Source organism: Haplochromis burtoni, unplaced genomic scaffold (assembly GCF_018398535.1).
Source record: "Haplochromis burtoni strain Fernald_Lab_line unplaced genomic scaffold, NCSU_Asbu1 Contig_60, whole genome shotgun sequence".
NCBI classification, from domain to species: Eukaryota; Metazoa; Chordata; class Actinopteri; order Cichliformes; family Cichlidae; genus Haplochromis; species Haplochromis burtoni.
This window is the reverse complement of record NW_024582421.1, coordinates 1,064,546-1,077,916: the sequence shown is the minus strand read 5'-3', so window position 1 is coordinate 1,077,916 and position 13,371 is coordinate 1,064,546. Positions and strand designations below refer to the sequence as shown.

General features: G+C 38.9%; 1 protein-coding gene across 3 annotated transcripts in view; it reads right to left on the bottom strand.

Moving 5' to 3' along the window:
• Window positions 1-13,371, bottom strand: part of celsr3 (cadherin, EGF LAG seven-pass G-type receptor 3) — a 113,826-nt gene that overhangs the window by 63,576 nt on the left and 36,879 nt on the right. For all 3 annotated transcript variants that reach the window (XM_014338587.2, XM_042221049.1, XM_014338588.2), the window contains exon 4: window positions 2,247-2,469. In XM_014338587.2, coding sequence (XP_014194073.1) covers window positions 2,247-2,469 — 223 coding nt within the window. The remainder of the gene's footprint in view (window positions 1-2,246; window positions 2,470-13,371) is intronic.

The window sequence follows — 13,371 nt, the reverse complement described above, 5'->3', positions numbered from 1 at the left end:
ATTATTTCCCCACCAGTTGTGAACGGTTACTGCTATTTAGTAACATGTTAATAAAATACTGGAATTTTCTTCATGAAAACTGGAGCACAGACCTCTGGCACTGTGGTACCACTGTGCACAAAGCAAACCATGTTATTTATTTGAATTTAAGTCCATTTAAAATGTGACTACACCCAATGATTTAAGACTTATTACAGTTTAACAAAAACTAATAAAAGACCATTCTAAATAAAATAAAAAAAATCATCAAGGGGGATTTTAACTAGAAACCAAAGCTGCTTTTTGTACCAAGTTTTAAAGTTCTCAGACTCCAGTGGCAACTCAAGGAACTGCAGTTTTTTGGCACTTTGCCGGCTTCATTTATCAGTCTTGCTGCTTGGTGCTGCCATAAAGCAGAACTACACACTAAGAACAAAACTCACAGATCTGACTGGGTTTGAACGAATGTGAAAGCATGGTGCTGAAAAAGGCCACACATTATCTGTTCAAAAAAAATCAATGCTTTTCTCAAGAAGTCCTTGATTAAAATTACTGAAAGAAAATGGAAGATTAACTCCTTTCTATACACAGATTTTTCCACCCAGCGTGGGACTCTTTTAAACCAACAACAACACACAGAGAAATGTTAACACGATACCTGCTAAATGCTCATAAAGCAAGCTTCTCTTAAAAAAAAGAAAACATGCCCTTCATGCTTCATTCCTTAACTTAACTAATGGTGACCACAAATCAACAGAAGAAACCACATGTAGTGCTTTTATGCACCAATAATGCTCATTTAGCAAGCAATACAGTGACCGCAATGTCTCACGGCAACTACTCCATGGTAGCCACATCAGCTTAGCAACAACCCCATGGGCAACATCACCCTAGCAACTATCATTAGACGACATCACCCATGGCAACCATCCATCCCATAACCCTGCCTGACCACTCTTAAGCACCACTTCAATTCTCTTGTGGGCTTTGTATGTCTAGAGGCAAGCAGCAACTGAAAAATGATTTTGGATGGGTAAAAGGAGTCACTGACCTCTGCCACAACATTAGCATTACATATACGCTCAGGCAGAAAGTGTTAACTCAAATAAAAACGTGCTGCGAGCAAGCCAAGCAAAACGGAAAGATTTGCAAAAATTCTCTTGTAGGTAAAGTCAGTGCCACGGTTTAATTTACAATCTTAGTAAATAAAAAAATTATGATGACTTGTGTAGAAATGCTGTGAGATTCTTGAAACCTTGGCCAAAATCTTGCGGCAAATGTGCCCCATACACATTTGTACACGCATGATTAAAAGAATGTACACAGTCTGTGACTGGTAAGGTAAAACATGCCAGGACATCATGTGGCTCCACTGTGGTGGACTACACGTCAGCCTACCCTAACAAGCAAAAGATTCCCTTTTTTAACCTAAGGAGGAGACACAAATCTCTTGGGGGTTGTGTGAGGAAAGGTATCTATTGTAAAAACCAAACATGCAGTTACCCGCTGTGATGACTCACGATGAGGGAGCAGCTGAAAGTTGTGTTTACATATCAGGACATATTAAAAAAATATTCTGGTCCTAACCAGGGCTCAAATATAACCTCACATGAACAAAACCCAATTCATAAGCCCTGTACCATCATGCTTGACAGGTGGTGTTTGTCCTGATATGCTGTGCTAACATTAGCTGCTTACTTAACATTTTACCTTCTCATTCATACATAGTCACTTCTTCCCCAAAAAATCAAGCCGTAATGCTAAACTCAAAGTTTCAAAAGAGGGAACGTGATATCATGGTGCCATGGCCTTCTTTCATATACAGTCTGCGGTTTTAGTTATTAATTGGGCACTTTAAATTAATAGCCCTACTGACTAAGAAGCATGTTTTTTTCTGAGTTGGTTCCAACCATGAAGTCATTTCCTTTCAGAGCTTTTTGCAGCAGGATAGTCAGATGGAAGATAAGAACATAGAAGAGAAAGAAAGACAGCAAAGCAAAGCAGATGGGATTAAATGGAGAAGCAATGCTTTTAAAGAAGCGAGGTAGAGGGAGGATACAGGGAAGCCATAAATAAAAGGATCACTCTCCAAGATGGAGATGATATAATTTTAAAAAACAGCTTAAAGAAAAGTGGAGACACTATAAGAGGGAATCAGAGAATGATCCATCCTGCTATATCTGATGGAAGCTGAAAGAAGAGACAAAAAAATAATAGAGAAGAAGAGAGGAAAGGAAATGACAGAATGTTTACTCAAGACTACTCACGTTAACGAGATGGAGAGGTGAAATCTCTGTCTGAGCCCCCGGAACATGACAAAGGACTTGGGTGGGAAGGACCGAGCGGTGACGGTGCAGTACGGTCGCTCATAGGCTCCTGCCGGGCACTCGCATCGGAAACCCCCACCCGAAAGCTCCCGGCACGTCCCTCCGTTACGACACACACCTGGCATGCACCTGCCCTGCCGATGGTCAAACTCACAACGATCACCTGAAACAGAAAAAAAACCCACAATGTTAGTGTTAGCCAACCAAAGCGACCATAAAAGCCGTAAATCTCTCAGTAGTTAGTCTAACTTTCGCTCAAAGTTTCTGTATATATGCAGAAATATCAATGCAACAGATTCTGATAAAAATAAACATTCTTGGTATTTATGAACATTTCCACCATTGTTTTCTGCACCAATTTAAAAGGCTAACATCAAATAAACAAATAAATAAATAAATTCCCATCAGTATCCTGCCACTTTTGCCATTTCAAAGCGTGTTTCACAGGCAATTAATATTCACGGGATCTGACCTCACTGCTCCCATTGGCAGGTCTGTCAAAACACACAGGTGCTGTGCGACAAAACAATGTTCAGAGCAGCAGAGCACAACTGAAAAATCCACTAAACCTCCAGTGCAACAAATCCCTGATTAAAGTTGAAATAAAACACTTTAAATAATTTACTGATCTGAGCATGGTGGGGATAATGAGCGGGAAATATGCGCCACGGTTTAAGTTTTTCTCAACATGCTGTAAGTATTACAGCAATATTTTGTGTGAATACAGCTTGTTTTATTCTCCCACAGTAAAATCAAAAATGCACTTTCTGTTCATTTATACTAAGCTGTTTTCTGTTTTCAGTTTACTCCCTTGCTTTACTCCCTCATGGTTTAAGTGAGAAAATGTTCAAAATTACTCATACAAGACCGCACATAAAACACAAACTTTCAGATAGTTTTAGAATTTATGCATAGTCAGTGTGTTACAGTGAAGTTAGTGTCTGAGTTTGATTAAAGAGATTTTCTTCATAGTGCTGTATCATCACCTTTTAATGCATTCGCTGGAGACAGGGTGGGCTGTGTTTGTCTCATCAATGTTGACAGGTAGCTGTAATATTATTGGAAAAGCAGGAGAGTTTCTAGCAACACCACTTGAGTTTTTTTTTAAATCACCAATATTTTGACCTGACCTTTTAGAATTCGGGGGCTGAGCACTAAAGTAACAATGTCTTATATTCAATCTAACTCCAAAAGAGGCTGAAACATATGGTGAGACATGCGCAAACTCTCTACAACCCTGTAATGCCAAACATCAAAAATAAATTGCACAATGCATTTTTAGGCAATAAACTACTCAAATGTAGCAATAAACACCTCAGTTTAAAAACAAATGTCTGGCAATCATTAGGCTTTACAGGGTTAAATAGGCAGATTTGGCACATGTTCGTAAATGCAAATATCTACTCAGCAACTCAGCGCATTTATGCATGTAGACTTGGTTCAAGACGACTTGTTGAAGCTCAAACTGAGCATCAGAACGGGGAAGAAAGTGAGTCTGGCGTGGTTGTTGGATCCAGACTGGCTGTTCTGAGTATTTTAGAAACTGCTGATCTGCTGCAATTTTATATATCCTGTGGCAAAGCTCAAATCAACTGCGATGCTATCTAGTCAGTATGGAACAAAACATGTGTAATTTACCAGCACCTTGTTGAGTCTATGCCATGAAGAATAATGGCAGTTCTGAAGGCAAAAGGAGATCCAACCCAGTCTTGGCAAAGTGTACCTAATAAAGTGGCTGGTAAGTGTATATCATTATGAATAATCAAAATAAATATTTCAGTGAGACCAGGGTGTGATTGGCTGAGGGAAATGCTCTTCCCACTCCTCCCACTCTGGTCTGCATGTTCCTGCCTCTGCTAAAAATTTTTTACCCCCGCTGGGGAGGGAAGAGTGTTGTAACACATTAGTGTGCCAAGTCATTTCAGATATTTATTGACTCTCAAGGTCTGAAAGTCTGCTGGTGAACTCGGGAAAAACATGTTTTTTCTATTTTTTTCCCATAAATTGCCTCCTGAGTAAGAAAATACAGGGCCTAATATACAGTAGAAACAACAATGATGCATAACAACAACATCACTGTACTGCAGCTAAACTTTACTGCTCTTCAGCATAAAATTACAACTTTACATTTTTTACTAAAGCAGCTAACAAGAGGCCTTGTGGTTAATGGTATCACACTTTTTCATTACATTAACTCAAACGTGTGGGGTATTCCTCTGGCTATCACGGGGTCCAGCATGTTAAGTGTGAGCCTGGTTAGGACTACTGCAGTGACTGCACAGAGGTAGTAGTGCAATAATAGGCTAAAATGATTGCACACTGGCATTTTTAGTCAGCGCCTGTGGATATACCAAAATACTGTCTGAGAAGACGACTTCTCTTCTACAGCCTCCAGAAGCCTGACTGAATTTTTCCATCACAGCAATCATCCAAAGCACACTGCCAAAGTCACACAAGAGTTTCTTAAGGAAGAAAAAAATATTAGCTGTCCAAGTATGTAACCTGACTTGAATACAAAAGAAACATTGGGGATATTATAAACTGAAATAAAAAAGGTTTCTGAAGAAAGAGTTTAGAAAAAGTAAATTACATGAAGTTCCTGTTTTAGGAACCCTCAGATTTTAATTCTGCAAAGGGGCACAGGCAATAATAAATACTTAAAGGGCATATAATTTAAATTAGGATAACATTGTACATTAAGCTCTGATCATCATCATATATGCTCGACAGTGAAATGAATCAGAGAAACGTAGCTTTCACGCTCACCGCTGCTGGTTTCGCAGGTTCATTACCCTCAGCACAGGACTTACATATATGTCGCCTGAGAAATGTCTCTCTACAGGTGGTACAATGAGGCTCATGAAAATTACCTTTCCTGTAAAGCAACAGGTCTTTTTCCCATGTTAAAAGTTTAAGTGGCAGTGGCAGATTTCCTTTCCTATCAAGCATTCAACCACATTCATCAAGCGCTTTCGATGTAAATTATTCCCTGATTAGCCGATGGGAACGGCAGGGTGCTGATTCCTGAGAAGCAGTAGTAAGAGTAACTGTTGCGCAGGAACTAACATTTACCATCACTCAAACAAACACAAACTGCATGTATTTTTTTTTTTAAAAACAACAAAATTACAGCTGCAAGATTTCACCTGTCAACAATAAGACTCTGTATAACATTTGGAATTTATGATAGAAAAGGGGGTTGAGGAGGGCGGGGGGGATTTTCTGAATAACAAAAACAACATGAGCAAATCTACAGACGAGAATAAACAGATTTGGCTGCCAGTCAAAGAAGCTCCAGTCTAGAGTGTCTCAAGAGGCATAAACACCCACACAGCACACACACATACACACACACACACACACACACACACACACACACACACAGAGGCACATATTCAGTCAACCACATAAAAAGGTGTGAAGGAATACGCTCTCTCTTTCATGGTTTTCACCTTTCCTGGAGCATATTTGGACACACACATTGTCTGACATTTAGCAGCTACACGCAAAAAACACCCACACCCAGTGGCCTCCACATCACCAGAGCAGACAGGGTTTGAAACTAGCCTTAAGATAGATGGCTCCTTGAGGACCAACTTTAGAACCTGGGGATGGCTTCAAACACACACACACACACACACACACACACACACACACACACACACACACACACACACACACCCACACACACACACACACACACAGACAACCCCAGGAAGATACCAAATAAACAAAACGCATAACCAAACATATAAATAATAAATTCAATTCATTATTTTTAACACATAAACACACACACTCAATTTCATGTCCTTTCTTCGATTCTCTTTTTCTCTGTGTCACACGCACACACGGACACACACACACACAAACGTGCAAACACGCATGGATCATTGCTCCTGCCCTCGAGGCTGTCGGGTTTTATCGTGTAACTGTCTCTGTTGGCACTATGTTTGCACTGCTTTTAGTTTGTGCCAGCATACCCACTGGCAGACTTCTCACATCTTAGCATTATCGCACACACACAACTAAAAACACAACAACAATAAATCATGCGTGTGTAAGTCAATAAACATCCTCACCTTACAGCAGATACAAATAATATCTGACACACATCACACACAAACACACAGGAATTTGAGGGTGAGTCATGACCACACACACAAATGCACTGCCAGTCAGAGACACAAAGACAGGAGAAGCTGTAAAAGTCAGTCAGACTCGATACACACTGATACTGACTACGTGTGACGCACACCACATAAACTGAAAGGAACAGTGATTAAGCATTTTAAGCTCGCAAAAGAATTAGTGATATAATTTGCTAAATATGTCACCTCTCCCCTGCCATTAGTCCTTTCCTCCGCCTCTCCAGCATCCACCTGTCCTCCACTGCATGCTCTTTTTTGCCTTGACTTCAAATCCAAACGATAACTTCCCTATCAGTCATTTTAACATCTTTTTCATTTCATCCAACCCGTTTTCCCACAACACCTTCCCCCATGTGCCACCAGGCAGCCGATATCTGCTGGTTTTGGCACACACACACACACACACACACACACACAGAGTGAGATGCCCAGTCAAACACCCAGCCCATTTTACAACAGCCCAAAGACATTCAAATTATCACGTGTCTGCCCTTGTTTAAGCTTCTCTCATCCTCTCTCCGATTTCACATGAAACGTATACTTCAATGTAAGCGCACACAACAGGGAACCAATTAAACTGAGACACCCCACAGACACACAACACAACACACACTCACTAACGCAGCACCATTTCCCTGCTTTTGTGTGTTGCACCCACTCACCCGTACAGACCCTCTCATTAATATTAAAATAAATAAATAGACATTAATGCTCATGAATTATGCAGGCAGTGAGACTTACAGACACCTGCAAACACACACACACAACACAGGCACATGCTGATTCGTTATGCACACCAAGCTGACTAACTGAAAGTAAAAGTGACGGAAGACTGAGGAGAAAATAAAAACAACCTTTGGATACATTTTTACAGTACCAAAAGTAACACACACACACACACTGGAATCACAAGAAGTAAAGCAGAGCAGATGTGATCTCAGACTGACTCAACAATGGTCTTTTGACCACGCACGCACGCACGCACACAGAAGGCAGGACAGAGAGTTTGTAATTCCTCATTTGGTACTGCGTTTTAACTCACACAAAGACAGAAAGGTCAAGCGATTGCTAAAAACGTGGGTGTCCGATAGCAAGATAGCACTTAAAATTCCCCACAAACACTTTGCGAACATGGACAGATGGTTTTTAATGAGCAGACAAGAATGGAAATGCACACGCCCACACAAATAAGACACTGCTACCTTAATACATACACCCAGCCAAACAAAGAATCACACACAGACAAAACTCTGCATCATGAAAATATCCCACTACTAAAAAGTAACAAGTGCATTTCCTGCTTTGTTATTTACATTTTAAGAAGGTAATACACGCCAACCCGCTGCAGCTGCACCGAGCAGGGATGCAACTCTTTCTTCTTCTTTTTTAAATTAATAACATGACAAGAAAACAGAGGTCAAAGTGAAAGCTTGAAAATTACATGTACAATGAAATGAATCAGAGAAACGCAGCAAATCTTCATGTTTTAGAAGTTAGAATCACAGGGACGGGTTTTAATAGGATCCTTTTGCACAATGTGTAATTTCACTTTTGATAGGCCCATTTTTCTATTTTATCTTCTAAATAGACACACTTTTTTATATCTTATTGTATTTTTTAAAAGTCCATTTCTGCCATTTACTCACAAACAAACCAGCTCAAAACAATTCAGAGAAAAAAATATTCAAGTCTGAAAACTTCAGTCTGAGCTTCCACGCTCCCTTTGTTGTTTGAGATCGAGCACTATTTTCAATCACCTCGTTGTTTCCTCCCCTCCCTGCATCCTCTCCTCGCCCTTTGTTTCTTCCTTCCTTTTTCTAACTTCCACCTTATATCTCTATATATAAAACACCCCACGCTTTGCTCTTCCTTTCTCCTTCCTCCCTTCATCTTATACCATCTTCTTTTTTTCCTCTCCCCCCTCTATGCCAGGCTTAATGCATTCACACCACCCCTTCATTCATTCAGATGTTTTATTCATCAAAGCCAGTATTCTTCAACCACCGCCGGCATCTTAGTTCGCTCCGCCCAATCGCCCACCCCATAACCCTCCTCCTCCACCTCAACACATGGTGCATCCCTCGAGGCCAGCGTGCTCCCAGTTGTCTCCCCCTTCTTCTTCCTCTTGTATCACCTCTATAGGTCTTTCTTGTGCTCCTTTATTTTTGGTATTTATTTACCTATAGTGTACAACCCACAGGAAAAATTCCTCATTTAGTAAAATATATGATCCAATTTGTGATGTTTTGCATGAATCTGACATTAAACAGCAATAGTTTCCATTAAGCTGATACTCTTTATGAATTATCTTACAAGCTGTATTTTAAATAATAACTCAATGGGGATGGATTCTTAGAAAAAAAAACTTTTTCATGTATAAGAAGTAATGGATTATATCATGATGTGTTTACTTGGAATAAACTGACAAAAGGTCATGTAGCTGCCATGAGAAAAAAAAGCAAACAACACCACATATAGAAAGCTTTGCACTGCACAGAGACACAAAACTGAAAGACTATTATTACAGTTTTAAACTTTATAAAAGGGGCCAAACCTAATAAGCAAGCCAGGACTCACTGATGGAAGTACGGGCTCCAGCCTATATTACCGAGCGTATTATTTTTCAGTTCCCACCCTTATTTGTGGGGTCTGAAAGAAGAAATTCTAAAATCTTTTTCTTTATTAGTTTCATTTATATCACAAGAAATTAAATCATTTTTTAAAAAAAACAACTCATATGGCAAAAAGAAAGGGTGTAGGTTAAAGCTACAGCTTAAATAAAAATCAATAAGTAAGTCAATGGCTGTCAATAGACGCTGCTGAGACCTTAAACTGGAAATCAAAGCTTGGATGGGAATCAAGATGACATCATCAGGTGACTTCAGCCCGCTCATAGTCCATCATTCTTCCGAGATGTGTCATCTAAAGGAACGCCTTTATCATAACATCTTATTTGTTCGATTATTCACCACATTTCATGCAGCTCAAGATTTGTTTGTGTGATATCGCTGCAGCGTGTGCCTCTGCTGAGAAGAGTGCTCCACCAATTTAACACTGCAGGCTCACAATAGATGAGGGAGATATCGTCCGCTTCTTAGGAAAAGGAAAGAAAAATTGGTCCCTATATTACCCAGAATTCAACTCCACCAGCTGCACTTCTAATGTAGCCTCGAGCCGTTAGCCTCAAGCTGAGATGAAAATCAGTCTTCTGCGCTTATTTCTTGAACTTAACTCCACACACACTGATTTTTGGGCTGGATTTCATCCTCAGCCCTTCAAAAAACAGCGATTCAACACATTTGGTTTGATTTGTGAAAACATTTTGTTTGTTCCTTACTTAACAACTTCGATTTGCACTTTTTATACTTCCTCCCTCTCCCATATTTTCTCTCCTCCTCTTCAGTCTCTAAATTTCTCCTTTTTCCTTTGTTCAGGCACTTTTTTTCTTCATGCTTTTGTATTTCTCTTCCTCTGCCCTATATTGTTTATTAATTTACTTGGTATTGACTTATTTCTGTTTCTTGTGAGCTGTATTTCCCTCCCATACACATGTATTCCCTTTCAAAGCTTTTTTTTTTAAAGAAAATTTTAACTTTTGAGCATTTGTCCTCTTTTGTTTGCTCCCCCTCTTTCCTTCACGTGTTCGGTCTTTTTCAGTGTTCCCATTTCAACTTTCATCTGCTGCCATCTCTGTCACAACTCTCTCTTGCCCCTCTGTTTCTTCCGTTTTCATTAGATCAGATGACGGACATTGATAACAATCACTTCCCACATTGATTTTTGATTCTCTTTAACCTTCTCTCTTCAGCCTCTAGGCTTTTTCTTGCTTATTCTTCTGTTCGCCCTCTTTTTCATTTTCTATTCCTCCATTTTATTGCGCCATACATAATTTCTACGACTCTGCACCCTCCCGTCCTCATCTGAATGAGTTTAAATAACCATCAAAATATCACTGTGTAAACAGAAACTGTAACTTTTGTTATGACTGCCGCACAGATGAGTTATTTTATGAATTAATGTAGTAGTTATTAGGGATGCATAGAGTGATTTTGACTGCTTTGTGTATCATCAGTTTTTTTAGTCCTTATTTCTATGATCCACTTTTAAAACACTTTCAGAAAGCTAAAGCTGAGAGAGTAATTACTAAAAAACAAATAGATAATTAATGTATTCAAATCCATCCATCCATTCTTTTCTGCTTATCCTTTTCAGGGTCACAGGGGGGCTGGAGCCTATCCCAGCTGTCTTTGGGTGAGAGGCAGGGTACACCCTGGACAGGTCGCTAGTCTGTCACAGGGCTAACACACAGACACAGACAACCATTCACACGGGCAATTCAGATTTTTCAATTGACCTGTCCCCACTAACTGCATGTCTTTGGACTGTGGGAGGAAGCCAGAGTATCCGAAAAGAAGCCACACGGGGAAAACGTGCAAACTCCACACAGAAAGACCCCGGCCTGATCGTGGAATTGAACTCAGGACCTTCTTGCTGTGAGGCAACAGTGCTAACCACCGTGCTGCCCAAATAAGTCATATTTCACAAAGTTATATATTTCCGAACATAAATAAATGTAGTACTGTAAAGTAGAACTTGAACAATTATGTTTATTTTCCTTTTTTTATAGCTGCACTAGGTGTTAAATGAAACAATCAAATTGTGAACTGCAGACTTTCAACATGAATTCATTGGTTTTAACATGGTATTGTATTAACAGTTTAAGAATTACAGTCATTTCTATATACAAACCCCAATTTCCAGGGCTCAAAAGCAACTGGACAAATTATCACAATTTTTAATATGCCATAACAACTATTTGTATATTAAAGTAAATGTTATAGCTGCAGCTATATTTTAAATTGTTTTAGGCACTTTATTTTGTGAGGTAAAGAACCTGCAAAAATATAAGATTTATACAAGATTAAATTTAGCTTTAACCCAAATCAGTTTTATGTAGTGAAGTAGAAAATGTTCAGTGTACCTAATGGTGAGACTGATTCATTAAACCACATAATTGCTTCTAGACTTTTGCATGGACCACTGAAGTGAAGGTCTGTGATGTAAAGAAACTGACGGTACAAACAGATCAGGCAACAAACTCAGAGGATCCTAAAAATACCAGCACTATACACACTCGCTTTACAGAGTAAGCAAACGCCCGAATCACCAAACATGATTTGGAATTACAGCTGTCAACCATGCATTTATGGGTACATGAAGAAATCCCAACTATTTATATACATGTATAAAACCAGAGAGGAACCAAGATATGTGAACTTCCTCCTCTTACCTCCTGCTCCCCAACTTAACTTCCTAAAACTAATTTAGCTTCCTTTTCCCTTCCTCTCACACTGTTTAATGCATTTAGCCTAGTCGATTCCACATATCACATCCCCTGCAGTGTGTTTTTTTTCCCTATTTAATGCACATATTTCCATTACACCTACTCTATTATGTTATGTATTTATATGTTTCTATTTCCTTTATTTCCTCCTGTGCTATCTGTGCTCTTTCCTGAAACCAATTGGTCTTATTGCTCTGGCAAACACTTTATTCTTTGTTACCTCTGACTCACACACACACACACACACACACACACACACACACACACACACTTTTATTCTATTAATGACCTCTAAAACACATGTGACTCTCTGAATAATCTATCTTATGCCATTATCTCCCTCTCCTGCACTCTCACCCATCCGGCCTGGTTTTATCTTCCCCACAAAACTCAAATCTATCTTCTCCCACATACTCTCACAGTTTAACCCTCTCCAGAAACTTTTCTAAACTCCTCTTTATCTTTTATTCTTTCTCTTAACTCCATGTTTCTATAGAATACTCACCACCACGTCTTTTTTGTTCCCCGTTGTGGTAAATGATCTTAATTCCACCTTTTACAACCTCTCATCAGTTTTTTCCTCAAATATTGTCTTTGTCTTATCGTTAAAGCTCCTCATCTTTGACGCTTAATTCGTTTTCCTTGTCAGGTCTGACGTCGCGTCTTATCTTTTTAAAACTAATTTAGTTTTCATTTGGATTGCTTTTTAGTTGTCTGTGCTAACTTTGAGTCTCTTCTGTCTTTGGGAGTATAGTGAGTTAGGTGAATATCTTTTCTGCTTTACTTAAATGTTCCCCTCAGAAAATAATCCACAGATTGTTGGTTTAAAATTTACACCAGACGTTTGATCAAATTTTAATTTGTGTACTGTTTTTGTGAGCTCTATTGTTAATTCAGTTTGCATTCTGGTTAGATTAGGTCTTCTTCACCAAACCCTCCTTTTGCTCTTTCTCCCCCAGCATATGTGATACAGTAAGCAGGTATATAGGACAGTAGAACGCCAGCTGTTCAGGAGGCCAGTCATACAGCTGTTTTTAGTGCTCATGCCATCCTTCAGTTTGAAATGTATTTCCTAGAGGATAGAAACTGTTCAAACTGTTCACATAAACAGCAACAAAGGTCCATCTTGGTGTCTAAAACTGATATTGAATTTGAAGCTGAGAAATATGTTTAACTAGAGAGAAACAAAGGCAGACGACCTTACACTAAATCAGAAAACTAAAGCAGTGCCATCATTGATGTAAATGTTTATATTGTTTTCACTTTCATGTTTAAAACAAAATACAGCTTTAAAATATTTTTATAATGTAATGAGTAGTTTACTATTTCATTTGAAATTCTAGTATTGGAACAGCATTTATACCGGTGTATAAAAGTGGTTAATTAGTGTGAATGCTTGAAAAGCATTCACAGTATTGTTCTTCTAATCTTTATTATTATTATATTTTATTATTATCTATTCCGTACGTTTTTTGTAATCCCACTACTTCAAAACCATTCAACTTAGAAAAACCATTCAAACACCGTTAGATTCCTATTCTTTTGGACAACACTGCTTCTATTTTTCTCA